This window comes from Emydura macquarii, unplaced genomic scaffold, assembly GCF_026122565.2.
Source record: "Emydura macquarii macquarii isolate MOO-44397 ecotype Brisbane River unplaced genomic scaffold, CSIRO-AGI_Emac_v2 contig_629, whole genome shotgun sequence".
NCBI lineage: Eukaryota > Metazoa > Chordata > Testudines > Chelidae > Emydura > Emydura macquarii.
The window spans coordinates 7,818,594-7,846,428 of record NW_027130766.1 but is presented as its reverse complement, the minus strand read 5'-3'; the positions used below and the strand labels follow the sequence as shown (position 1 = coordinate 7,846,428).

The 27,835-nt window shown below is 51.9% G+C and overlaps 1 protein-coding gene across 1 annotated transcript; it reads right to left on the bottom strand.

Annotated features, from left to right (window-relative positions):
• Window positions 1-547: 547 nt before the first annotated feature.
• On the bottom strand, window positions 548-27,708 carry WIPF2 (WAS/WASL interacting protein family member 2). The gene is made up of 8 exons (XM_067541269.1): window positions 27,604-27,708; window positions 12,666-12,793; window positions 11,451-11,583; window positions 10,720-10,827; window positions 9,215-9,877; window positions 7,379-7,588; window positions 5,643-5,744; window positions 548-4,133 (listed from the first exon to the last, which is right to left on the bottom strand). The coding sequence occupies exons 2-8, from the start codon at window positions 12,726-12,728 to the stop codon at window positions 4,093-4,095; spliced, it is 1,320 nt and encodes a 439-aa protein (XP_067397370.1). The 5' UTR covers window positions 12,729-12,793; window positions 27,604-27,708; the 3' UTR covers window positions 548-4,092.
• Window positions 27,709-27,835: the final 127 nt, after the last annotated feature.

The window sequence follows — 27,835 nt, the reverse complement described above, 5'->3', positions numbered from 1 at the left end:
GCCAGGGTGGCGAACCACCAAAGAAAAAGGAGCAGTTCGAGGCAGAAAGGCATCCTCTACAGCCTGGGAGTTCAATCCTGGTGAGGAAAATCGACAGGAGCATAAACTCCGGCCCGGGCAGTGTAAAAATATACTCAGGACGGCCAGAGCCGACTTTGAAGAACAGCTAGCCAAAGACTGGAGAAGTAACAGCAAAAAGTATGTTGAGTACATCAGCAGCAGGAAGCCAGCTCAGCAAGCAGAGGGGCCCCTGGACAATGGAGATGCTAAAGGAGCCCTCAAGGCAGACAGGGCGATTCTGGAGAAACTAAATGAATTCTTTGCATCAGGCTGTGAGGGAGATTCCCAAACCTGAACCAGGCGTTTTAGGTGACACATCTGAGGTTGATCGATGTCTCATTAGAAGTGATTTTGGAATAAACTGATAAATTGAAAAGTAATAAGCCACCAGGACCAGATGGTATCCACCCACGAGTTCTGAAGGAACTCCGATATGAAAATTGCAGAACTAACACCTGTGGTATGTATGTAACTCATCATTTAAATCAGTGTAAGGACACTAGCTGAGCAGCCACACAGAACGGGACACGATACTTGGCAAGTAGCTAGTGAGCGAAACGGAGACAGTTCAGAGTGCATAAGGAAAGGCAGGTCCGTGTCACCCCCACTTTACGTAGGGGGACTATAAAAACCTGGGGAGGTGAAATGACCTGCCCATAAGGGACTCCTCCACACACCTTTCTCTACCCCCCCCCCCTCATTTTTGCTGGGAGATGAAAGAGAGAGAGATGGGGATACATCAATCTGACCATCAGCTTCTCTTGCTCTCAAATCAGCACCACACTGTCAAAGTCCGAAGCACGACCCAGAACATTGGGATTATTATTTTAATAGTGAGGTTTAAAGAATTGCATGTAGGAGAGACAAGAAGAAGCATACAAAATTAGACCACAGTCCAAGCTACAGTACACATCCCTCCAAGGGAGAATGGCTACAGACTTGCAGCAAAATGTAACCCAAAAAATCATACAATAAATTATAAAAATCCAGCTAACATGCAGACTCCACACACACAGGTCAGGTATGGTGCATTTATACAACTGTCTGTTGAATACTTGAGCACTTCCATGCTGAGGAGCTGTTGAAGTGGAAGAGACTCAAAAAACGGGAATCTTTTTATCCAGTGGCACTGAAGTCAAAAGGGAGTGCAGATTTAAAAATAGGACCAAACAGGCAGAAGGGAAAAAAATCGTAGTGCTGGGAATATGCACACTGAATTGCTTCACCCTACGAAGTGGAAGGAAAGCCCAAAATGCTTTGGACACAGGTAAGGCACCATGAATGTGAACAGAGAAAACTTTTCCTTTTGTTTCCATCGATTGACTGGCCTCTCGCTAAAGACCCACCGACCTTCTCCCTCCTGCAGCCTTTGGAGCTGCTCTGGAATGTTACGGACTTTGTTTCCAGCTGATATCGACAACCCCAAAGAGGACCCAGAACAGCCTTGTGAGAGAGAGGAGCCAAAATGATCGCTCGCCTCTTGGTGGGGTGAGCACACCTCCGCCGCCTTGCAGTGTCTATTACTCCCCAGGCTCAAGATCTACATTTCAAGCCTTCAGGAAAACGAAGCAAACCCTACGTTACACTAAGCGAAACTTCGGTCTAGTTTTCTTCTCACCAGTCCCTGGAGAACGATTATGGTGCAAGGCTGGTCAGACCATTTCCTAAGGGCTAGTTAGAGGAAGCATCACACTGGCATCTTCCTGGTCTTCCTTCCGCCCCTCTCCCCACCAGAACAATTCAGTGCCTCCTTTAAGAGCTCCCAGTGATCTACCATTAGCAGCATCCGTTGATGAGTCACAGACCAGTTTGGCAGAACGGTATTGGATACTCCCTGAATCACTACAAAGCTGGTTCAGTCTGCGTTTCCCCACTAAGATAAATGGCCCTGATATACAAACAGCTCGGGGATCTGTCAAAGCAGTGCTTTGAAGGAAACGCTAACCTGTCTCAGATGAGCAATGGAAGTACCACAGAACATATACAATACAAAATTATAAACACCTAACATCAAAGTGCTTTGGCCCAGAATTTGCAATTTGAACAGATGTGCATCTTTATTATTTTTATTTAAATGCAATTTCAAACTTACTGGTTTTTATTTTTTCCTTTTAAAAGAATCCCTCTGCTTCCAAACAAAATTAACAGGAAGCTAGCATTACAGGGAAAAAGACTTTTTTTTTTCCTTTTGTAAAATTTATTTAAACAAAAATGCACAGTGCATTAACTTCTCTTCCAACCAGCTAAGCTGGGCAGATTTTTTTTCCTCCAGAAAAAACAAAACAAAACAAAAAACCCAAAAAGTTTCCTTTAACTGGGCAGTGGTCCTCAACATGAGTGCTGCCTAGCGCTAACCTTAAAAGGATACATTTCCATCCTCATAGAAAAAGAGCAGTTTAAAGGTGAGGATTTTAGTATACTTGCAACAAGCCCACCTTAATCCTATATTACAAGCTTTTTACAACATACAAAATAGATCAGTAACTATGATTAAAGTAACCCCTCCCGGTTAGAGAGTAAATACACAGAATATTCAGCAATCTGGTACCAACGGTATGACAGAAGTAGTGTGTAAGGCAAAACAACAGCTAGGTACTGGATTATTAGTAGAAACCCTTCCGTGGAATATGAACAGTCATTAGCTAGTATGGCCAAGCGAGGCAATCCCCCTCCTGAGAAATATCGTGAAAACACCATCTATCTATAACTATGTGACCCACAGTCAAACCACGAGCCCCCCGATCTTCCCCTGTAACAGATTAAAAACTATTTAGCAGAGTTTCCTTTTTTTTTTTTTTTTTTTTTTTTTTTTTTTAAACTTATTAGCATTACGACGATTATCATCTTCCTGTTAAAATTATAAATTTGGTCATTTAGCATTAAAACCAGCCAGCCCACAAAAAGGCATGAAGACCTGCGCCCCCCATCGTGTGGAGGGGCAGCGTTTTCGAGCTTTCGCAGGAACCGTCAGTGTGATTAAGCTGACTGCTCCCAATCCGGTGAGCTTCCCGTTAGCTACCATCTATCTCCTAACCAGGGGGTGAGATGGAGACACTTGCAGCTGCTGTTACTAAGTTAAAAGAAAATAGGGACGATTAGTCTTGTCAAATTCTCCACGGGGGCATCATCTAGCAATGCCCTGTTCATTACAAGGATGCGCTCTGAGGAAGGGTTGTGCAGCCATGGGCAGTATCCCCGGCAGAACAGCAAAAAGCCTTCAGCTCACACCCACACAGAGCTGCGGTCTCCAGCTCTGCACCTCTCCACGTGACGGCAAGGGTTCAGTCCCTTCCTAGAACGGCTGTCACAGCACGCCCTGCTCCAAGATTTGCTCTGCTCAGTGGGCCCGTGTTCCTTTGGGACAGTTTAAATCACCATATGGTCCCCTTCACTGTATTCCATGGGGCAAATGGCAGCTGGCTGTGTTTGGGTAAATAATCCTTTTAGTGTAATCGCTTCCTACCCCCCGTTGCTTTAGCTGAACTGATCAGTACACAGTGGTGACCACTAAGTGTTCTGGTTTAGTGTTTTTTTGTTTGTTTTTTAAACCACCCCTTTTCCTGCACCCCGTTCCCCCTTTCAAAACACTCAATGCCCTCACCCCGCCCTCACACGGCGCAAGGGCCGCACCGCACTGGTTTCTGGTCCCAAAGCCATTACAGACCGGCCAGCTTGGCGAGGCGTGCGTGCGTGCGCTTTATGGACAGGGGAGTCTTTCTGCACAGATTTTTCAGAGTGCAGTAGGGAGCCTCTTTCCAGTGCAGCCCACGGATCTGCAGCTCTAAAGTGGAGGAAGGAACTCACCCAGCTGCCCGCTGCAAAGTCATTAAGTCCAGGTATGAAATGCATAGATGGAGGTGAGTGGATTCATCCGGGTTTGTTTTTTCCTTGCACAGTTGGAAAAACAAAACAAAAACACTGGGAGCTTCTCATGCAAGTTCCTACAGGGCAGGGAGGATGGGGAAAGTCCATTCAAGGCAAGGAGAGAAGGTCCATCTCTGCCAAGGAACAAGCAGGCAATGCAGCTGGACTTCACCTGGGGATGGGAGGCAGAGGCGGGGCCCCACGCGTCACTGCAAGAAAAGAAGCCTGCTTAGTTTAAAGCCGAAGTGACAGAGAGATTGATGGCAACTCCTGCTGCAGCAGGATCCTGGGAGAGTTCTCTGGCCACTCACTCAACTCAAAGGTCTCCTCTGCCGCTTCCAGTACCATTGCCTGGACGTTAACACAGCCAGTGCCTGCCATGTCCACCTGCTCACGTGCCACCTCCCCCAGCATCCATCCACTAAGCTTGTTTCAAATTCCCAAAACACACGAAAGGTTTGGAGCCTGCGATCTGTGTCCAGTGACCACAGACCCAGCCATCACTGCACCCAGAAAACCAGAGCCACACAACGTTTATTGTTCTAAAAACACCGGCCGTCCCTGGTTCTCAGAGCCTCGCCTACGGGAACGGCTGGGCCAAGCTACAGCAGCAGCTGCTGAAGGAGGCGGCTGTTTTCTGGGGGTTTAAATGGGAGTCTAAGATACTTCTATGACTGCAGGATCCGAGCGCCTGCCGACCTTGAACGTCATTGACTCGCTGGCTGTCGGTATAACTCGGGTGAACTCTCCCGAGCTACGCAAGTTACACCGACAAGCGCAGGTGTGGACAGCACTATGTCGGCGGGAGAGCCCCCACCACTCGTTGGGGTGCATGAATTATGCCAGCGGGAGAGCTCTTTCCCGTCAGCATAGAGCAGCTACGCAGGAGACCTTAGCGTACAGCTGTGCCGCTGGAAGCTCTCTACTGTAGACAGAGTCTCAGACACCTGCTTCTGCTCAAGACCTTTCAGTTATGGCCAACTACGGAGTCCTGGGGTGGCTCTTTACCCTTCAACCTGGGGTACGATGCCAGCCACAGACCCCCAGCTCTCCTGCCCAGGCCTTTTACCCAGCTCTGGGGATCAAAGCTGGCCAAGCAAGCCCTTTAGGAAACCTACCCTCGGAGAGCTGGTGCGCGGGCTCCTATCATCCCAGCTTCCACTGGGGCCTGCACAGGCTCCACCCCACAGGAGATGCAAAGGCTACAAGAGCCTCCTGTCCCCTTTTTTCTGCTCCCGAGTGAGCCATGGAGGAACCAAGCGTGAGGCCCAGGGTTTTGCCGGAGCGGGTGGCTCAGGACGGCATCCCAGGCAGTGCCTGTCAGCCGCAGGTTCCCAGCGAGCTCAGGCAGGGAGGAGACAGGTTGCTGGGGAGCGTTATGGGAAAGGGACACTACTGCCACGGGTTGAGAGCTTACTAAAGTTACCTTTGGCTTAGCCCCAGGTGTGAAGGGGGGCGGGGCAGCCACCCTTCGCACAGGGTTTGGAGAAGCCCAGGAAGGGAGGAGACTCCCCCACCTGCACTCAGCAGATCTCTGCGCAGACACCGGGCAGAAAGGATTGCTCAGCAGTTGCTTTAAACCCTTCCACTCAGGCCTGATACGTGCCATCCCGGTGGCTTAGTGAAGCAGGCATTGGGGATTCCTCCAGACCAGACGCTGCTATTTGAACAGCAAGAGGCGCTGGCCAGGTCCGCGAGATGGGCACCGTGTCACTTACCTCGGGTGCTTTTGCTGGGGTAAGTTCTCTGGAAGTGTTTGTACTCCTCGGGAACTGGGAAGTCTTCGACTGGATGAAAGGAATATTTGGATTCAAAGTCATCTGGGAAGAGGGGAAAAGGGTGAGCTAACTAAGGAAGCTGAAGTGATGAAATGGAAAAGGTCAGTTTTCACCCTGAATTCTCAGCACTCCCAGCTGGAGCCTCCGTCACAGAGCCGCTCTGCTGCCAGTGAGAACAACGGAGGCTCTCTCCCCACCCGTGGAGCTGTTGGACACTTTGGAAACCTGGCCAATTGCACGTCTGTACAGCGTGGAGTGGAAATAGCCCCCCCGGCTTGTTCCAGGGCGGAGCAGAGTCCAACAGAACCGGCTGAGCCAGTCAGTCCAACTGAAGCAGAGAATTTTTCCCTCACCCCATAAATTCCCATTTCTCCCTGGGCCACATTACCAGCCGCTGGGTGACAAAGGAGGGTGTGGCCCATACCCAGGGCTGAATTTCCGCCTGTGACATGATCAGCAGGTGTTAATCACGCAATTAAGAGATGCGATCACGTCGAGGGGGCTCTCCATCCACCGCGCTGGCTGCTAAGCTGCTCTGCAAGTGTTTGAGCCCATTGCACGAGTGGAAAACTCAGGCCTCAGCCCTCACTGAATCATCGGGCCATAGTATGTGTTAACAGGGAACACGCTCCCTCATCACCCTCCATTCCTAGCGGGCCTGGGCCCCGTTCAGCCAGGAGCCAAACGGTTCCGGAGGCTCACGCTCCATTGGACTATGGTTAGACCCACAAAATCAAGCTGGGCAGAGTGAATCCAGAGCCTGAACCAAAACGCTGATCACTCCAGCCTAGAGCAAGTCACATCTGGTACCAGGGCAATGCACAGGGCGCGTGCCCAGCACCCGCATGTCCCAGGCCTGCACAGCGCATGGCTGGCAGCTTTTTATTCAATAGTTAAGCGCACTGCTCTGCAGGACTGGAGGTTTCTCAAGGGTTCCCCACCTCTCTAGCCAGCCCAGGGACCATGTCAGGGAACAGAGAGCTTCCCGCCACCCCAGAAAGCCTTTACAAGAGGCTGACTTCATTCAGTGCTGATCATCCATTTTGTCCCCCTTTTGTCTCTGAAGGAGCTGGAATTATACCGCTCCCTGAGCAGCAGCATTCGGGCGACGCATATTCATAAGTCAGCCTGCCAGGGGCTGGAGAGTCATTTGTGAGACAATGAACACCCCGAGGGGATCCGAATCTCCCTCTAAACTAAGAGAGGTGGAAAGAAATAGCAGGGATTCATGCGGGAGGGGCAGGGGGAGGCTGAGCGGTGGGTGGACAGAGCTCCTGCAATAATACCCTTCAGAGGAAAATGTTTGGCTGGTAAGAGAGGGAGGGAGGGACGGACAACTGCCAAGACAGTGCTGCACTCTGCTCTCCTCCCAAGGCCTGCCGCCGCAGAGGCAGGGTCGCTGGTTCTGTCCTGGTGAGACAGAGCCAGGAACTCTGGAGTTGCTGTGAGAGTTACGCCCATGCAAGAAGATTCCTAAACTGCTGCAGCGTCAGCAGGGAGCTGCACACCTGTGGTTTATCTAGGACCTACAAGAACAGCAGCTTTCCACACACTTCCGCAGCTCAACAGCAGAGCAGGGCCCTCTCCTGGGGAGAGGTGTTTGGGATTGGGAGCGTGTTGCCTAGCCAGGCCAAGGCTGGTTTGGAGGCAGCTTCTATTTGGGGGCTTCTACTCACCCACGAAAGCTCTCCCGGTGGCGATGGAATCTCGGTGCCCGTTTCTCACTGGCGGAGGGGGAGGGGGCGGCCCAGCCGGTGTCCTGGTGGGGGGAGGCGGTGGTTTCCCTCGGCTCGGAGGCTCCGATGACCCATGCATTCTGTATGGGGGCGGGGGAGGGGGAGCGTCTCGACCCCCATTCCGTATCAGCGGTGGTGGGGGCGGGGGGGCTGCAATAGAAACCCTGATCAGCAAATGGCCAGACTGGGTCAGACCGAGGGTCCATCCAGCCCAGCATCCTGTCTTCTGACAGGGGCCGGTGCCGGGTGCTGCAGAGGGAACGAACAGACCAGGCAGCCACTGAGTGACCCATCCCGTCGGCCACTCCCCACACAGTGCTTCATCCTGGCACTGACGGTTATTCCACGCCCCCAAGGAGCCGCCCAGCTCTCCAATGGGCAGAAGCAGCTGCTACCCAGGCAGCCAGAGGGTAGCACAGAAGAAGAGGCCTAAACCTTCCCTGACCCGCTGGGGAGCCGGGTTCAAAACTGGTCATTGCCATTTACAAATCCCGGGCGGGTCACCTGCCAGGCGAGGAACAGGTTTTAAAAGCAGCATTTTCAGGGCCCTCCCCAGGCCCCTTACACAGGCGAAGAGGCCAGTTCAGCCAGCCATGTTGGGCTGGAGAACAAGGGTCAAGGGCTCAGAAGAGCATGAATAGGGCGGGAAGCCTTTCCGCTGTGTTCATCGCCCCGACGGGACATTTCCAGCTCATGCTCCTCATTAGGTTCATTACACCCAATAATGGGAGAGCTGCCGAGCTGTAACGACTGAGGGATTCTGGCAGGGCCGGATGGCTCAGAGCTGGTGACTAGCCCAGGTGGAACGGCAGCCTGGTGGCTGTGCGTTTGAAGAGGGTGGTACAGTAATACCAGTGCTTTGCTTTCCCGGCAAATGCTCGTGCTGCCACAGCCACGGAACGAAGTTTAAGGGGAAAGTCGAGGGCACCAGAGAGAGGGAAAGTGCTTGAAAATGAGATGTGGCCTTATGTCGCCATCTGAAAGGCTGAAGTCAGGCCCTGCAAGATCTGACTTTCTCCCAGGCAGTTCCTGCAAATGAGCAGTCAAGCAAGGGACCAGGTTTAGAAGGCTGATTCCTCTCCGGGTTCAGCCACAGAGGGCACCCTATTTACATGAGTGAGCCTGGCCAAGCAACGCCCCCTTAACTGCAGCAGGCGCTGGAGTTCCCATGCCAGAGTTTATAGCCTTCATTCCCCATCAACTTCCTTCGAGTCATTGCTGCGGCAGCTACCGGAGACACCAGGCCATGCTCTGACCGAAGCCCGGGTCTCTGACCCAGCACCTCAATGCACGTTTTACGCATGCCCACAAAGGTTCATCTTCCTACTCTCAGGAAGACGACATCTCGGCCCCATTTCCCAGAGTGTGGAAGGGCCTTACCCCACCTTATACCGCAAGCAGTGGGGGGGCACAACTAGCCACAGCCTCTGCTCTAGCACCCTCCCTCTGAGCAGGGCTGCCCCGCTCCCATCTCCCAGCACGGCCACCCCAAGGCCAGGCACAGAGCTCCGCATTAGCGGTTAGCAGCCGGGGGGAGAGGAGGTGGCGAAGCTCAGAGCTTTCAATGGACCAGGGAGAAGAGCTCGCTGCAGCTCCAAAGTTCATCTCTTCCACCAGCAGAAGTTGGCTCAACACAAGAAGTTACCTCCCCTGCCTTCTCCCTCCTCACATCCTAGGACCAGCCCATCTACACCACCACTGCCAACAGGTTCCCGTGGGGCTGCCCTGGTCAGGCTAACCTCCAGGTCTGCGGAGAGGGCAAGCTGGGGGTCTTACCTGCTCCCCGGCTCGGAGGGTCTCGAGCCGGCGGAGGGGGTCTATTGCTCTGTAGCGATGGGGAGGCCGAAGTGGGTGGAAGAGGTGCCAGGCCCCGCACGGGACCCGGGGTCTTCCTATGCAAAGAGTTGTGTCTCTGGGGCAGCTCTGGGGCCAGCTCATTGGTGGGGCTGGAAGGGCCATTGTGAACGCCCGGCGGCTGTCGATAGGGGGGGGGAGGGGGAGCTAAAGACTGGTTCTGAGAACTTGGCCCCGTTCGGACATTCACTGGGGAAGGGGGAGGCTTGATGGGGGGAGGTGCTGGGGGGCCATCTCTGCTGGCGGAGAGCCGCTGGCCTGGAGTTGGTGGTAACGGTTTCTCCCGGTTGTAGGAAGGCGCCTTGCTGCCATGCATCGGAGGGGGGGCAGGGGGCGCGTTGGCTCGGCGGCCTGGCGGCGGAGGCGGAGGGGCAGACGAGCTGTGTTTCATGCCAGTACTGCTGGTGCTGTTGGGCCGGGAAAGGTCAGGCAAGGAGGGTCTCTGCATCCGTGGAAGCTCAGGGGGGGAAGCCCGGGCGTTGTCGGAATCGTCATGAGGTCGGCTGTTGTTCACGGGCACCGGAGGCCTCGGGGCAGCTGATCTGGAGCCAGGAACCTGCAGCGACTGCTTGCCAGAGGAGCCGTCTGCAACGGACAGAAAGCTGGGTTACTTGCCAAGGGAGGGAAAGGAGCAGACCCGGGGTCCGATCCTGGCCTAGGGCTGGAGATAAGTGAGCTCAATGGGCTGCTCAGCGTGGTCTGTAAGGAGATGCTGGAGCCAGCGCACGAGCCCAGTTTGGCAGAGTTTGCACGCTCTGCTCACCAGAGGGCCAGGATAGGAGTAATGGCAAATGCAGGGATCTCTGGGGGGAGCTGCCAGTTCCTGTCTGGGCAGCGCGTATTAGCCATCGTGTTCTCTGAAGGCCAAGGTGACACACAGAAGAATATTACTTTGCCCAACACTTACTGCTCCTAGAGCCATTCCCGAAGCACAAGACAAACCGACAAATCAAGCCTCCCAACACCCCGGACATAAACCACCCTTGATGGGGAAAGTGAGGTGCAGAGGGAAGAAACGGCTTGCCCGAAGTCCCAGACTGAGTGGCTGTCAACACTGGGATTAGCGCTCAGGAGTTTCTGGCTCTTAGTCCTGTGTTCAGAGCATTCCCCGTTTGGACAGGCCGGGTAAACCCTTGCTCCATGCAATGAGCCCCCCCCAGTCCATTTGATATCACAGCAGGCTCCAGAGCCTAGGCAGGGGAAGGGAGGATTGTATCCTGCATGGTCAGACCAAGCCTCCACCGTCACGTTGCAGTTAAACTGCGTCAGTGAGGGCAGCTGTTGGGACAGGTGACAGAGCCGTAAGCCAATGCACTGGGAAGCCCAGGCCACAGACCAACAGCACCAGCGCCATTTTCGACTCTCCCGCTCGCGACCCGGCTGAATGCTTGTGACTGGTGAGCCATGGCCACGTGTTTTGTTGGTACCTGAGCTGTCCTTTGCTCCCACAGGTCTGAGCTTTGGGACACCCCCTTGAAAGAGGCCTTTGGGCTGCAGGGCTGTTGAACTGGATCCGGAGCCGCCGCCCTTGGGCTCTGAAAGGAAAGATGGGTTAGAAACTCAGCCCCTCCTGCCAGCCGGACGCAGCCCCCTGCCCTCTTTTTGGAGGCCCGGTTTCCTGTCATTGCTTTGATCTGAAGCGCCCCAGCTACAGCCGTGCCGTGCCTCGCAGAGATCACACAGCGCCAGGCGTGTGCGCGGGGCGCCTGTACCAGGCCAGCAGCAGCTCTGCACACCACCAGCTCGCCGGAGGCGGCCCTGGAGCTCAGGAAGCACGCACTGAATAGTGCCTCGCACGTCAGGAGTTGGGGCACCAACATCGCCCCTTGCCAAGGGCCTTGCTCTGCACAAGTGCGTGTTGTACTGAACCGAAGACCCAGAAGGCTGATGCTGAATGACCTGGTTTCCACTCAGAGGAGTACAGGGGCATCAAAAGCCTCTAAGGGGAGGTGTGGGGAGAAATCAGCTTGGTTTGTAGGGCGCAGCCATGGGGCTGCAGCAGTTCACACCGAACGCCCCTGCCAGGCATCGGCCGTGTTTCCAAGGAGCATCTAAGGACGGGGCTGGAATCCCAGCTACACAGCAAGGGAGGGATTTGGCTAAGGGCCCCTGCAACGGTTTGTGGCCAGACCGACGGAGGAAATGAGCGGGTACTTACTCTCAAGGACTGGAGCACTCCGGTCATTGACCTGTGTCACCTTCTTTAGCCTGGTGCCTTTGCAGATATCTTGGAGCAGGGCTCCTCTACCTTGCTGCTCATTCCTGCTCAGCTTCGGGGGCTCAGTGCTCACCTGGAGACACCAGGAATATAGAGAGAGAAGCAAGTCAGCGCCAGGCACGTTCCCAGCCCGACTGGGACATCAGCCAGGCTCCAACCAACCTCCCTTCTAGTCCGGCGCTTCCCCCCGTTCCAACCCTCTGACTGCAGCCCCGGCACGGCGGCACCGGCCTGGCCAGCCAGGAGGCGGCACTTGTTCAACGTCTCCCTTCCAGATGGAGATCACTCTAGGCCCAAACCAAAGCACCCGGAGTGTCCTGTGGTAGCTCCCAGTGTAGATTCCTCCTACGGCCATCGAGCGGCGCGTCACTACAGTCCTCTCTCACCTCACTCAGACACGTGCGTCCCCCTGTCTCAGCCAGGGCAAAGGGCGTAAGAACCACACCTGAGATTCTTTGATTTCCCTCTGGGGCCACTTGGGAGGGAAGGGGGCCAAAGGAGCAGCAGCACGCACGTCACAGGATCTCACCCCTCCCCAGTGCGCCTTCCACCTCTCAGCGCAAGTTGGCGTCAATGGAGGCAATGCCACTCGTGCCTGACAAGAGCTGATGGCAACCTTCAGCCCAACAGCGACTTCAAGTCCCCCATCCCCTGCTTCGGCCCTCTTCCACCCGCCCACTGCCCCAGAACACAGCCAGCCCTCGCTGTTGAGCGGGGCCCCGCTAGCAGCACACCCAGAGTGCTAGTCATGCCTCCACACTCACAGGTCGCCCAGCTGAGCCCGGAGGGGACATTCCAGGGGATCGTAAGCACATGAGACTCGCACATGCAGGGCCAACCCACGGCATCACTTCATTAATAAGCAGGTCTGCAGCGCTTAACATCTTCTGTGTCACACGGGCATACACAGCTCCTAATAAGGAGTGTCCCCATCAGACAGCCAGGGAAACTGAGGGCAGGAGTCAGGTGACTCAGCCCCAGTTACACAGTCTCTGGATTCCAGCTCAAGCTGCCTCCAACAACGCAGGGTAGACTGAAGTATCCAGCAAGAGGAAATGCAGATCTGAAGAAAGCATCCTCTGCACACAAGGCTAAATTAATTGGAAAGGCAGAGTAGCCACTAACCCTAGAGAGAAGAGGCAAGCGGGGCCTTACCTGATTAAATGTTGGAGGTGGAGGGGGGCCAGGTGGGGGCGGAGGGGGAGGAGGTATCGGCATTCTTTCCCCACGCCTGGCTGGCTCAGTCTGCTTAGTGTCCGTGGAGTGTTTGGTCCCTCATATACCTGTATGTTCAGACAGAACCAGTTAGGGACTCACAGGCAACAGGCTGTTTCAGCAAAACAACAGCACAAGCGCTACGGCAAGGAAGGGCAACAGGCAAGAGTGGGCTGCATTCTCTGTAATGCCCCACTGCAGCAGCCCTGCATTTCTGAGATGCCACGACAACGCAGCACCCTGGGAGCGAACTGCAGGCAGATACTGGGCACAGAGCGTTAGAACACAGCACCAGCCAGACATGGATCTACAAAGCGGGCCAGCCGCCCCGCTGCAGCACGGCTACTTCCACGAGGGCTTGTGAGCTGTAAGCACCTCCTGGCTAGCTTAAGGCATGATATTGGTGGCAAGATTCCTTGAGAGGCAACTAGTTCAATCACACCTAGAAGAGCAGCCCAGTGGCAGCTACCATCTATATGCCCCAGACCTTCTACTGTAGGTCCCTAGCAAGAAAGGATCAGCAATTGCACGGAAGGACGCGACTGGGGAGAGCTGCAAGGCATCCAGAGGTTGATTCATTTTCAACCCAATCATCTCACTAGAGAAAGAAAAAACCAGCTACCTTGATCCTACACCCCATCAATCTACATCACTTCATCCACAGCAGGAGGCTGCTTCACAGGATCACGACATCTACAGCTCATCAGTACAAATCAAGAGCTAACACTGTCTAATTCCCAGCCGGGAGCCATAACAAGCCATAAACGTAGCTAAGTCTGTTACCATATAAATTATGAAGAACCATTTGAGACGGAAGAGAGCTGGAATCCGTGCCTGAATCGCCTCCTGAACCAGCCCTGAGAGCCAGGCATCAAGAGAGAGATGTTTAGAAGGGCTCAGATCCCAGTGCCCATGCAAAAGGCCAGCTGAGCATTTGAAAATCTGGCCAGTGTCTAGGTTATTTCTAACCGAGACTCCAAAGCAGCCTAGGGGAGCTTATTTCACTGCCTGAACTGTCCAGAGAGAAATGTTCCTAATACTGCGTATCTCATCACATTTAAAGTATCTGACAGTAAAGCATGAGACAGGTTGCCCTGAGTTCTAGCTTACCGAGCACAATTATAACAGGCACGAGGACAATCAGCTGCTGTTAGGCATTTGTATAACCTAGGTATTTAGCAGCATGAACCAACCGTCCACTGTCACAAATAAAACATTTAAGTGGAGGAAGTAGCTAAAGGAACAAGATTCTGAATCACCAGGTGATTACAAGACACCGATACCTGCCTGAGTCATTAGTCTGACAACATAAAATTACAAAATTAAAACTCTCAAGAACAACTAATAGGATTGGAATGAGATAAATGCCAGGACTCATTGGTCAAAGCAGGAGTTACGTGTGCTCCTGGCAAAAAAATCGAAAGAAGAAAACCTTACACAGCAGAACCAATGGAGAAAGACACCAGAGTATGTACTCTGAGGCACAGACCCTCAAATATTAAAAGCACATCTTGTGTTAACACCTGATAATTCGATATTTTGCACTGACATTTTAAAGCATGTAGATTTCAGCTCCCTGGCCCAGATCCCAGCCTAAGTGAACCAAAGGGTTACCCAGCCTGTGACATGACACAGCAAGTCCACCTCTTTATAATGCAGGAAAATAAACCCTGGCCAACCTCATTTGGGAGGTGGGAAATGAGGAGCAGATGCTGCAGTGAGGGCGTGTAATAAGACTTGATTATTTCTACAAGATAAACAATAGTACAATTTACTGGTGAGGCAAACTGTATTGTCTAAATAAATCATATATATGTTGTGCTGTTATTAAAGCAGCTTTTTTATAAATCTGTGTTCATTTCCTTTCAGGCGAATTCCCAGAATTCCACCCTTCCCACAGCACCCCTTCCCCCTCAAAACCAGCAGAGCAAGTTAGGAAGATTCTAGCCTAACCATTGACATGTACTGCCTTTAAAGGGACACCAGCAGGCTGAAGTAGAGTCCATTTTGAAGAGCAGAGTTCAAAGTAATTTAAAGGATTCCCCCTACCAAAGAATCACCCACATGCCAATATTTGGGATTTTACACCACTTCTCTCAAAGTTTCTCTCATGTTGCTGTGTGAAAGAGCCACCCAGACAGAGGGAAAGCATGAAACTGACCCTACACAAACTGCTGTTAAATGCACACAAACCCAAAGGAGAGAGAGAGAAAATATGTGTTTCGATAAGGCTTTCAGTTACAGTGATAGTAGGTGGTACTTGAAACAATACTACGAAAATAATTCAGATAGAAAGTGACTTGACAGTGTCTTTTTAAACAACGAGGCTCCTTGTTTGAACACAGCACACCAAGTGGACTCCACCATACACCTACCCTAGCACCCTTTCAGACAATAGCTCTTCGTTTTGACACAACTTTGGGATTCTGATCTGGACGAGGTCCTGCTCTTAAATAAAATCTAGAACTAATCTAGAACTACTGCTCCTCACAGCACTTTCCTGACACTAATCCCAGACCTAAAAAAGAGTTCTGCATAAGCGCAAAGGTGTGTCTCTTTCACCAACAGAAACTGGTCCAGTAAACAACACTATCTCACCCACCTTGTCCTCTCAACAATCTAGGAAGCAAGTGAACTGGACTAAGACATCCAATCCGCTTCGATGGGAACGTTCACACAAGAAACAATACATTTCTCGTAAGAGAAACAACATAACGTACTTGGCTGGGATTTGTCTGCGCTGCCTTCACTTCTGTAGAGGAGTCTGAATTCGGAGCCCGTGCTACTTCCACAGCATCATTTGTGCTCCCACTCCTTCCTGCAATGAACTCATGCTTTCGTGTTTACATTCACGTAGCCTGTTTGTTGCCACAGAAGTGACTGACGTCACAAGCCCAGTATTGTGACTTCAGAGCGTGGAGAAGATGGGCCATAAGGAGCCAAGTTCTTTAGACAAAAATAGCTTTGGGTAATTAGCAAACAGTAGCAGTTGAGAAACACGTGCCCGGTACAGAGGTGTATGATTCAGTCGGAGGTATTTGAAAGCTTTGCCTAGTACCCAAAGGCATGAAGAACTGCATCCCATCATCTCTACACATGGCTTGTGGGAACACTCAGATGATTACAGAGGCGTTTTCAGCAATATAATGGATCCCATCGAGCAGAAATCAAAGTTCAGCAGCTTGCCACAAGCATTACCGAGCCGGACGGACTCCCCATGGCAGTCCATGGAAAGGAAAGGGTTTATATCCAGCCCTCTGCTTACACAACTCCCCACGTCCGGCACGTTACAGACCCCAACCCTGTACAACCTGGCGAGTACAAGCCGTGCTCAGATGCTACAGAAGCAGCCTGTGGATACTACCGCAATAGGCACTAGGGATGTAAAACATGAAACCGTTAACCGATAGGCAGCTGTCTTACCGTTAAGACGAATACTTATTGGTTAATTGACGGCACAGACTCTCGGTCTACACGGTGACAGCCCTGGTGCAGACACTGCGGAACATCGGGGACCCGGTCAACGGCTCTGGGTGTGAGACAGGGGCCACTCATGGAGACAGGCCTGTTGTGCACAGGCTCCTGCTCTTGTGGCTGCTGCCCCACACCCAGTCCTGGACCTGGCGGGCAGGGGGGCAGCAGCATGGGCTCTCAGACCAGGGGAGGCCGAAGCTCTGGTGCAAGTGCTGCAGAGCCCCCCACTGTGGAACATCAGGAGTCCCCCACAGAGCCGGGCTGGCAGCACTATCGGGGGTGGGAACTGAAATAATGGATTGTTTAAACTGTTACCTTTTTAAAAGGAAATGTACATCCCCTCATTGTACAGAAGCTGGTCACATGATTTGTTTAAGGTCAGACAGCAAGCCACTGGCAAAGAACCATGGCACTCCTGCTTCTGCTTCCACATCCTACACTCAGACTCCTGGGACCCCGTTTTGCCTCCGGGATCATTACTCAACCTTCATCAGTTTGATGTGCAATCACTGAACGGAACAGAAAGGAAAATCCCACAGAAGAATTAAGCTGAGTGACTGAGGGGTTGGTTGGGGAAAGATTCACGTGCAGTTCTCATATATGCACTTTAATCTCAGAACACTGGACAAAGAAAGCTAAATATCATCTCCACTGCAGGTGCCCGAGTGGAAGTCGCAGCATACAGAACCAGGCATTCAAACCAAGCTTCTCTCCTACAGGAAAAAAGCAGGAAGACTTTGCACAAAAGCAGCTCGGGGATCAGAGGGAACAAGATTTCTAACAACAGGTCACTTCATCGCAGAATGTGGCCTAATCCACGTCACAAATTAACGAATTGACAAAGTGGGTGAGGCAATACCTTGCATTGGACCAGCTTCTCTTGGTGGAAGAGACGAGCTTGAGTGCTACACTGAGCAATCTGTCAGGGCTGGGAAAGATTTCTCTCACACCCCGGGACCAACCCGGCTACCATTACACAGCAAACAAGTCGGTATAGGGCAGGTTTAAAATTAAGAGCCACTGAATTAAAAAACAGCACCTGTTGGAGCCTGCCACTTTATATTAGGACAAAACCCTGGGAAGGAATGCTAAAGTAACCTAGATCTTGGAATCTTCAAAATAAAGCACGCATTTTTTATTGCGTCCGTGAAGAGACAACCAGTCACCATTTTTGATCAAAATAAAGTCTATACCTCATGGAAAACATGCCCTTTTGACACAATGCAGATTGGACAGCTGACTACCGGCATTTCTTTTCCTTTGTCCTTTATTAACCAGGATTTTTACAAGGAAACTGATCTTAACATTTAAGGGTTTCACACACTCCTGCTGCTTAGCCTCTGGTTTGAGATGGAAGCAATTCAAAAGACCCAAAGCACAGCAAACAAAAGGCACTGAAGAGACTCAAGCACAGAACACAGTCATGATCTTTGGGTAAACCAGAGAGAGAGAGAAATTCGCTGATTTGTCTGTCTTTCATACGTACAAATAAAGGAAGCATCTTCTCCCCAGATTCTTCTGTTGCCACCAACAAACACCTAGAGCTCAGAATGAGGCAAGTGTTTTTGGGATGGCGAGGCATTCATGCTTTCTTTCACAGAGACCATTCAGAACTCAGCTTGTGTCCCAATCACAGAAAAGCTTAAACACTAGTTCATCTGCCTAATAAATCCAAAGCAGAAGTGGTCTATCTGCAAGCGTTTCTACAGTGCTTAAGAACAAGGCGTTTCCCCCACTCTTTTCAAAGAACCACTAAACCAAACTTCATGCTCAAAAGCCCATTAGATTTTTAGTGACCAACTGTGCTTAGCCCTGGGAAATCTACACAGATCAAACCCATGCTGGAAGTAGTCTGCATTTTCAGACATTTGTGAATTCCAGATAACTTGTTTTCTACAGATTTCAATATTGATCCTTTATGATCCACTCCAGATTTTTCACTGGAGACGCAGCAGTGCCCTTCACATGTCACGAGCATGTTTTCTCATCTTTCAAAGGGATTTGGGTACAGTGACAAATTGATATTTTACAGTTACAGTGCTTCCATGGCTAGTTTGCATTTTGCAAACCAAGATGAAGCAAACATTTCATCCTCAAGAAGGGAAGTGGCTTTGAACTGAAGATCAGAGTGGAATTTCCAATCCTTCTGATGTCAGACTGCTCGCCTGATGTAGCTACTGTAGCTTGTGGACTATTTGCGAGATTAGACCACTTCCATGCTTTCCTTCTTCCACCTCCCTAAAATACTCCAGATCCTGGACTCGGTATTCCAGATCCAACCCTGAAGTTGGACATTCCTGATTTTCTGTTTCTGAAGAGCAGACGTGTATATAGCACTGAGGTTGCTACATAACTAATTTACTCTGCAACATCTCAAAACCTAGGGTCAATCAGGCTTTTGAAAATGTATCATAAATGTTTTAAGAGACCAAGCTGCCATCTCAGCTCAGAGCTTCTCAGACACATGGCCCATCTCTGAGTGCAGACAGACATACCTGCTTCAGCCCCGCAGGACTCAGACACTCCTCATGAATTAACAACCTCCAGGCACTGACAGTGCATATTTAACAAACCATGAACTAATACATTTCTGATGCCTCAAGGCCACATTCCAGAGTCCTCAATGGAGCAAGACCCACTCTGCAACTCAGTTGAGCTTCACCCCAGTGGAGAACCACCGAGTTGGGCCATGTGTTAACAGCTTCCCAGCAATCTTAACTTGCTTCACTTGGCAAAGGAAACATGTCAGCAGGATCAAGGAATCCTGTCATGACATCAAACTGAAGCAAAAGAAACAGCGGTGGAGCAGGCAGGAAACACCCCTCCTATTAGAGATTTCCCTCCCCCATCCCACAGAACCAATGAGGCTCAGAGAGGGAGGGGGACGCATTGACAAGGACTCTTCTTGACTACACTTTATTTAAAAAACCCTCTACTGATCATTTCACTGACAACAGGAAATGGAGGCAGACCCGAGGGCTTTCTGATCGCTCAGAATGTGACCCTATAAAAGCATTTAGGGAGAGGAAAGGGGGATGCATTCGACTACACCATCCATGGCTCCAACAAAATATGCTGCAAAAGGAAAAAGGATCCCAGAGCCTTATGTTTGTTTGAAGTTAGTAGCTTATAGTTCAAATACAATTGACATTCTTTAGCAACTGTCGATGATCCAACTTTCGCCTCCACTAAAAACTGCTTGTATGTTTCAAATACATTAAATTCACACAACTGTCCATTGAATCCAGGACAGCAGTACTGGACAATTGTGTCTCAGAGCAGAATTAGAGTGCAATAACAGAATTTAGTGGGCAGGGAGAACGTCTAACGAAATTAGAATTGGCGCTGAGCAATGCAGAGAACAGGCTGACAGCATTTTCAAAAGGTGCTACGGGTCTGCAAAAGGAGGTCTTTGCCTCTACAGCACCCTGGTTAGTGGCCCCTTCTCAGCCCCAGGATGGCCAGTCTCAGCCAGCATCTTCTCTGGCCTCCCTCTCTGGGTATGTCCACTGTAATCAAACACCCAGGGCTGGCCCATGTCAGCTGACGTGGGCTGTGGGGCTATAGAATTACTGTGTAGACATTCGGGCTCGGCTTGTCCAGACTGTTCTTCCTGATTGCCATGAGTTCTATATTTTCAGCAGTTTTCGAGTCCACAGGCTGTCTCTGGTGCACTCCTCAGATACCTTAACAGCCCCTCTTGTTCCAGGGATCTCCTTGAACTCTTTCCTTTTGCTATCCTTCATTGTGTCCCCTGTAGGGCATAAGGTACTGGCCATTCTGGTTTGCCTGCCTCCCTGCCCCCTCCACTTTCTAGTAGGGCTTCTTTCACCCGCTGGGATCTCTGCACTGCCTGGGCTGGGAGGCAGCAGTGACCCTTGCATTCTTCCCTTTCAGCGTGCGGAGAGTTGGTCTCTCGTTGTTCCATGCAATCTAGCGAAAGCAGAATCCTTGGCCCAGTATCCCCAGGGTTTTCCTAGGCATGGGCAAAGCAGAGTTGGACCGGTTTATAATCCAAACCATACAGAGCAAGGAACAAGCGTGGAGTGCAAGTAATTTTGTGTAGCTACGACAGATGGCCAATCCCTGCTGGAACAATGTGGGAACTGTTTAATGGAATTCCTACAGGAGGATATGGTTACACCTGAGCCGAGCCAAAGCCAGCATGACCTCACAGAGAGAAGGGATGCAGTCAGGGAACAGTTCGCTGTAGGTTTTTTTAAACTTAGCTGGCTAAAGACACTGCTTCTTTTAACGAATTCTGCAGCTCATGAGCAATTAGAAGCAGGTTCACAAGAGCGATGTCCATCTATTCAGTGCTTACGAGTTATTTTGGGACCATTCTACAAATGCTCAGCCTTTGTACTGAGTTCTGAAGACACAAGAGCATTATACATGGGCCCAGTTTTATGCTGGAAGATCAATAACGTTGCTTTATGGAATAAACATGCAATTCTACTGCCAATGGCATGAATGCAACACCCCTCCTTCTGCAATCCGGCCTGCAGAGCATTCTACTATCCCCACCACTACCTGTGCACGCTGGGAAAGATGTAGAACAGGAGCATTTGCCTGTCAGGAGTGGTGGATAGTCCACATGGACCCCAAATCGTTTTATTAAAACAGTGTTTTAGCCACAGGCCACTGCACATAACCATGCACCACTAGATTAAAACTCAATCTTGCAATCCTTACTCAGGCAAGACGCCCACAGAAGTCAATAGGAGTTGAAAAATCAGGCCTTAGGGCTCTCACCACAGCAGCTGTAGTTGCAGGGGTGTGTGTGTGTTGCAAGGGCTGGGTAAGTGTAAAGGAAGGTCTTTTGTCAACACAGGAGGTGAAATGGACACACACTCAGGAGCAGAGCTGGCTACCCAGCAGAGTGGATTGATTTAAACCACGCAGTGGAGAGCCTCCATTTAACTCAACTTTTCCACCTGTTCTTCAGTTACTTTCTAAACAACGGTGCATTCTCATTGGTTGATCGAACCATTAAATCATGTTGCTTTACAAGTAAATAGAGCCTTTACACTACACTTGGTACATCTTTTTGCTACGTAGAAGAATATGGAGTAACCATGCACAATTATTTAAGCAATTATCTACCTTCATATTTTCAGATTCTTATTTTTAAATTTTTAGTATGTTAGAAAATGGCAGATGATATATTGCTTATTTACTAGCTAATTCACTTTTTTGCTCATGATTTGTGTCAAGCTGCATTAGGATTGTAACTGGAATTAAAGACACAAAACAGCATAATTATTTTTTAGGTAAATATTTTGAGAGATTATAATAAGTTTAGGCCTTAACATATTTTGTATTAAATTCAGATTTTAAACAGGTTTATTTTTTAAAAGTATAATTTATTTATTTAAATTAAAAAAATATATACACATCAATTTTTATCTACCCTGCTTCCAAGTCAGCGCTGCGCTGCTTTTCAGATTGCTAGGTGCCAAAACCACGTTTTGCTCTTACAGGTAATTCGGAATGGAGGAAGATGAGCCTTTGTTTAGAGATTTGCTCTGGTAATTATAAGAGCTGATCAGGGACTAAAGTCAGTGGTATGGCAACAGCCCAGCCCACTAGGACCCTGTGCCACCAAACATGGTCAGCCAACACGCCTGGCACATTAACACAAAAGGTCAGTAGCACAATGGCCTCCAGAACACCCCCCATCAGCGAAAGCATTGGGGTCAGTTACTGCCCAGGCAGGCCGCTCATTAGCAGAACTAGTCGGGATGACACGGGCTCTAGACCATTAACAGGAAGATTTACGTTTTATTTTTAAGTCTCATATCTTTATGGATTGCTGAAATTGCGTCACCCTTATTCTCATTCGCACCCACTGCCCTGTCCCCACAATGCCAGTTCTGGGTACTTCTGGGAAGCCGGCTTCCCACAAGCTAGGCACAAGGGTGAGGGACCCACGCGCTGGAATCAACGACCGTAGGTGTGCGTCAGTCCTGTAGCACCAGCACGTAGCACCATGACGACAGCATGACATGATTTGACCATCGCCAAAGGGAGTTGCTAAGCCAGATGTCAGTTCCTCGGGTCAGAAGGCAGAGGACCAGGGCTAAGCTGCTCAACTTGGGGGGCCTAGAGTTCAGGGGTCTAGTCAGTCCCTTAGCCAGGCCCGACTTTCAGAGGTGCCCAGTACCCACAAAGCCCCCTGGAAGTCAACGGGAGCTGCAGATGCCCATTCCCCACACAGATCCTTGGTGTTATTTCAGCTGTTACTAAGCCAAGCCAGAGCAGCGAGGGCACATCTGGAATCTGAGGCGGGTTATCCATGGGCCCTTGCTCCTGCGTGCCTCGCCTCAGCAGGTTGGCAGAGATCTCTGGTGTGGAAGCACAGAGAAGCACTGGGTGTAACCAAATACTGCAGGAGCACTTTCCAAGCAGGTCATGTTCAGCAATGACTTCATAAGGCCTGAGCAGGCCAGGCCTGAGTCAGCACATGGGGACACAGTCAGACCCAGGGCGAGCCATTGATTATGCCCACCTACACCAGGGCTGAAATGTGCAGAGTTCATCCCCTTCCCCAAGCTATTTGCTCCTGTTTAAACAACAAGGGGTCCTGTGGCACTCCACCCTGACCCTCCCAACGGCTTCCATTTGTGAGAGCTGGCTTTCCGAACGACCCCTTTGCAGAGTCCTCCTACCCACCTGCTCTACGCTACAGAGCTCGGGTGACTTAACCACATTGCTCAGGGCTGTGAAAAATGTCACACCCCGTGGGGTGTAATTAAGCCAACCTAAGCCCCGCTGCAGACACCGATACTGAATTCTTCCCTCAGCCCAGCTACCACCTGGGAGAGGTGGATTTATCATCGCAAGGGAGAACCTGTTCCGTCACTGTCGTAAGTGTCTACGCTGCAGTGGAGAAGAGAAGACTGACTGCTTGCCAGGGAAAACGACAGCCTCTCACTCATCCTGACCAGACACACACACACAGTCTCCAAATCACATTCCAAGTTCCACCATTGTCTGTGGGACCCTGGGCAAGTCACACCCACTATGTACCTCAGTTTCCGCATCTGCAACATGGGGTGATGAAACCCATTCCCCCTTTGTAAAATGCTCGAGACTCTCTGATAACTCTGTTGTTATAGTGCCCCAGAAGCACTGACGGCATCACAGCTCGGAGAAGGGAATTGATTCAGTAACTGCTGCTGGGAAGGCAGTCGAGGAAGGAAGACAGTTTGATTTTCTGGGATGTCTAACTAGGGCCCATTCCCCGCCCAGGCAATGTCTGTTTCGCAGTGAAAAAGCCGAGTTATTTTGAAGAATGACTGTCTTGCCTTCTGAAAGAGTCAGAAGTAAGTAGGTCAGGCAGACTTGAGGACTGAAAGCCTTGACAAAACCGCTTGAAAGCAAAGGGAGCTGGGAAGCGAGAGCCCTGCTCTGGAGCATGCGCCGTCACCTTTGCATTGGCATGCCGGGGCCTGCCACGCATCATTTCAAAGATAATGCACTAAGACCCAATCCAGTTAGAACAGAAAATCCAATCAGAGCTGAACTCCCATTGCTGGCTTTAACACCCCGCGGCCAAAGGCAGCATCGACGTCGCACCGCTGAGCGGCCCCGGAAATTCCCACATTTCCATTACTTGATGGCCTGCAACAAAGTAGGGTCTTGATTTAGCACCGAGTTACAAAAACAAGTCAAACGGATCCAGTGAAAGGGGAAGATAATAAATCAACCCAGCTTGTCTGGCTTTGATGAGCAATGGCCCAGCTGCAAAGAAATCATCTCCTCTGGAGAGAGGGGGTGGTTTGTGTGCTGATTTGATGCATGGCCTGCTTTCTTCCCACTGTGTGGTGCAGCTCACATGCCAAGCGCATGCAAAGTTGCTGGATCAGATGCTTCGGATTTGTTCATTAAGTGACCAATCCGGGCTGTGCCTGGCCCAATGCAGAGCTCAGCGTCACATAGAGGGGTCTCTGGGTTCCAGCAGTGGCCTAGGCAGCGATGGGAGAACAGTCCCCATATCTGCATTTAAGCAATACAGGTGAGCACATCTGGAGCATCACTGCTACTCCATACGCAGCACTAACTGGGTGGACTCCTGCAACGTTGTCTGACAAAACGCAGCAAGAGTTCGTTAAACTTTCCACGACCTGACACCTGCAATAAGCCACTGCACTAAAACACAGATGCAGGCGACAGCCCAGCGCTGCAGGAAACGTTCTCTTCAGGTGAGTTTGCCTCGGAGAACACATTCAAATCAGTCCTGTATGATGCTGGACAAATTCACACCTTGCGCTGAATCTGCGCTGACTCCTTCGGCAGCAGCCAAGCCACTACCGCTGAGCGCCTCTGGCATTGTCTAGCAGGGCTGCCACGCTCCACACCACAGAAATCAGGAGCAGCCCCAGCAGGCAGCGCTGGGGTCCCAGGCTGCTGATGGTTAAAGTAGGACCCTCAGACAAAACCACTGGGTTCACGGCATCTTTCCAAATATTCCCGCCAGCAGAGTAGCACAGGAAACATGGTCTCTGCAGCGGCTCCTTTAAGTGACCTACCCTTGTGATGCTCCTGTCCGCGGCACAGCGCAGTTCTAGGACACCTGTACAGCCCCCAGGAAGAAACGCTATCACCACTGCCCTAGCTCACATTAACTGCACGTGACTGTTTCATCCTTGGCCTAAAGGTGCCGCTTTGCTTCTCTCCATGTAGCACACCTGCATTTCAGCAAGGAATTATTTACATGCAGATACCAGCTGGCTGCAAGGCATTGTTGTTAATGCCTGTAGAAGCGCTCTCAGGGTGCCAGGAGCTGTGCATTCATTTATCTGCTTATCACTACGTACAATTCACATCAGCTTCCATAACATCCCATCGGGTGGGATTAAAATAACTGCTTGCCAAGGTTCCTGAATGCTGCAAAGGGGCCATTGTCTCTCTCTGAATGAATGATCCTCAAAGCTACTGAATTGGAGATGGATTATTCATAGCTTACTGTTAACAGCAAACGGATTTGAGAGAGATTCACTCCAGATGCATCAGCTTGGAAGCTAGCTCAAGACAGAGTTTGGAAAATACTCACTACAGGACCCTGAGCATCAGGAATGCGCTCTCGGTCTCACACTGCACATGTCACCAGCAGAGCGGTATCATTGCTCCAGTAGATGGTGGAGGAAACAGGTACAAAGGGGCAGAGGAAAAATCAGAAGTAGAATGCAGGTCTCCTGAGTCCCAGTCTAGTACCTTAGCCACCAGGCCACACTGCTGACGGCTCGTAATCCTCTACTCCAGTCCTGGGCCGCCCACCACAGCTCGCTGCTGCCTCACACCTAACCTGCTATTCCAGACCCATGGTCCCCTGCGATTTGGCCAAAGCCCCTCAAACCTGACTTGCAGTTTACCCGGCTCTTCCAATACAAGACATTCCCTGTACAGTCTTGTGGTGGGGCTGAACATCAAAGCGAGTGAGTGAGACCATCAATCAGGTGAGAGCAGACAAGTACGCCAACAGAATGCAGCAACAAGGGAAAATTCAATGCCAAGACACCTGACACACACACAGGCTGTGCAGTGATATTCTCCCCATACACAGCCCCCAACCCGCAGCCCATTTAGTCCCTTCTGCAGTTTTGGAGCCCTGAAGATTATCTGGTGGCATCGAGACCATGCAGACAAATGCCTATAACATACTCAGAGCCACAGTCTCTGCTCAGGGGAGGGCCAAGCCTGGAAAAGCAGGAGAATAATAAAGGGCAAGATTAAGCTGCATCAATTCTGCAGCGCTAGGGTGTTGGAAAGGACAGCGCTTGCACTACAGCACGCTGACTTGACATCAGTTTCTTGCAAGTCAGGAAAGATAAAACAGAAAATAATCAGCTGCCTTCTATTTTGCTTGGTTACAACAAGGGCTTTGCACTGGGAAGCCCTGAGACACCCTGCGTGCGCAGAGCAGGAAGCTGGGGGAGTTCGCACCAAGGATTAAAAAGGAGCAGCTCCTTGCAGGAGTCAGGCTATCACATGGTCAATTAGAAGCACGGCAGCACACAATTTACCAGGTCGGATCAGACTTTTGGTCCACCCAGCCACTACCCTGCCTCGAACTGCAACCAGTCACTGCCACTCAGAAGGAAAGCAAGAAACCCATCAGGCACCTGACCAGTTGGGCACTTCTGCGCAGGTCCAGGAGGAGAGATCCCCAGCTGCAACGGGCTTGTCCACTGAACCCTGTTCCCAGGCTAGGTGACAGTGAGGTGGTCTCATGCCGCCCATTCCTTAACATGCAGCAGCAAGACAGAGAAACCCCTCACACGCAAGCTTAGTTCCCACGTAACTTGCTGCCAGCCTGTCTGCTCTTCGTCCTGGCACAGACTCCTAGCTTCGGTCCAGGCTGGGCAGGTAACAGACAGGATCAGGGAGAAACACTTGGGGAGAGCTGCTTGCGAGCACGTGATGAGGAATGGGGTGACCCTCTGCCCCAAGCCTGGAGACCCCTCGCTGGCTGTCCACATCCCATGGGAGTGGTGACGTGTTGGAGAGAGCTCAGGAGGCCCACTGGCAGGCAGGTGCCTTCAGGAGTGGGGGACGTTTGGGGGGAAGAAGGGGAGTTCGGAGACCGCGGAGAAGAACGGGCCATTTAAGATTCAGCAGCACAAGCAGCGTGCGCACCATCGGGCAGAGGGGAGCGCTCTGGCAAGGCAGGGATGGCAGCGGGCCTCCTTCCGGGCTAGTGCGAGCCTCGCGCCACGAATCGTGTCCCCTGGAACCACGGGCAGGGATGCCACACGCCACTTGGCTGAGAGGGCTTGGAAAGAGAAAGGCCTCGGCCCAGCGAGGGACCCAGGGTAAATATCCCCTCGCTGGGCAGCGGAGACCACACCTGCCTCACGCAGGCAGCCTGGGGCGGTGAGTCGACCCCAGACGGGGCGGCCCGTGGCCCCCAGGAACACGCCGGGCCAGGGCCAGGCACCAACATCTCCCCGGGGCAGCGGAGTCTGGTGCGACACAGAGCCGGGGAGCGGCACCGGCCCCCCCCAGCCCGGGGCAGCCCGGAAGGGCTGGAGGGAGCCGAGACGGGCCCCACAGCCGGCTGCACGGAGCCGGAGCCGCCCCCTGTGCTGCAAACCCTCCTGCTCCTGCCCCCGCCTAGATCCGCCCCCCCGAGCCCCGCGCGCCCCCCCGCCATCATCCCCGGGCCGGGCCCCGCGCAGCCCCTCCCCCCGCGCGCACACGCGCACACACCCACACAGACAGTCAGTGTGACACACACACACACACACACCAACCCCCCCCCCCCCGGCCCCACATCCACCCCACCGGGCCCCCCCCGGCCCAGGCCTCCCGCCCACCCGCCCTTCGGGCCCTGGCACGTTCGCAGCCCCGGGGACGGGGGGGGCCCCGCTAACCCCGGGGGGGCCCGGCCCGTCCTCACCTGTCCCGCAGCCGCCGCTCGCTCCACACCGGGCCCCGCCTCCGCCAACCCGGAAATGAGAGCGAACCGCCAGTCCCGGCCCCCAGCTGCGGCGGCCAAACAAAATGGCGACGGCGGCACGCTCTGCGCATGTGCAGGGGACACGCCCCCCCCCATCCCGGCCGATCGCGGCGCGACGGGACGCTCAACGCTCTGGCAGGTGCAGGACGCCATGTTGGGAAGGTCACTCAAG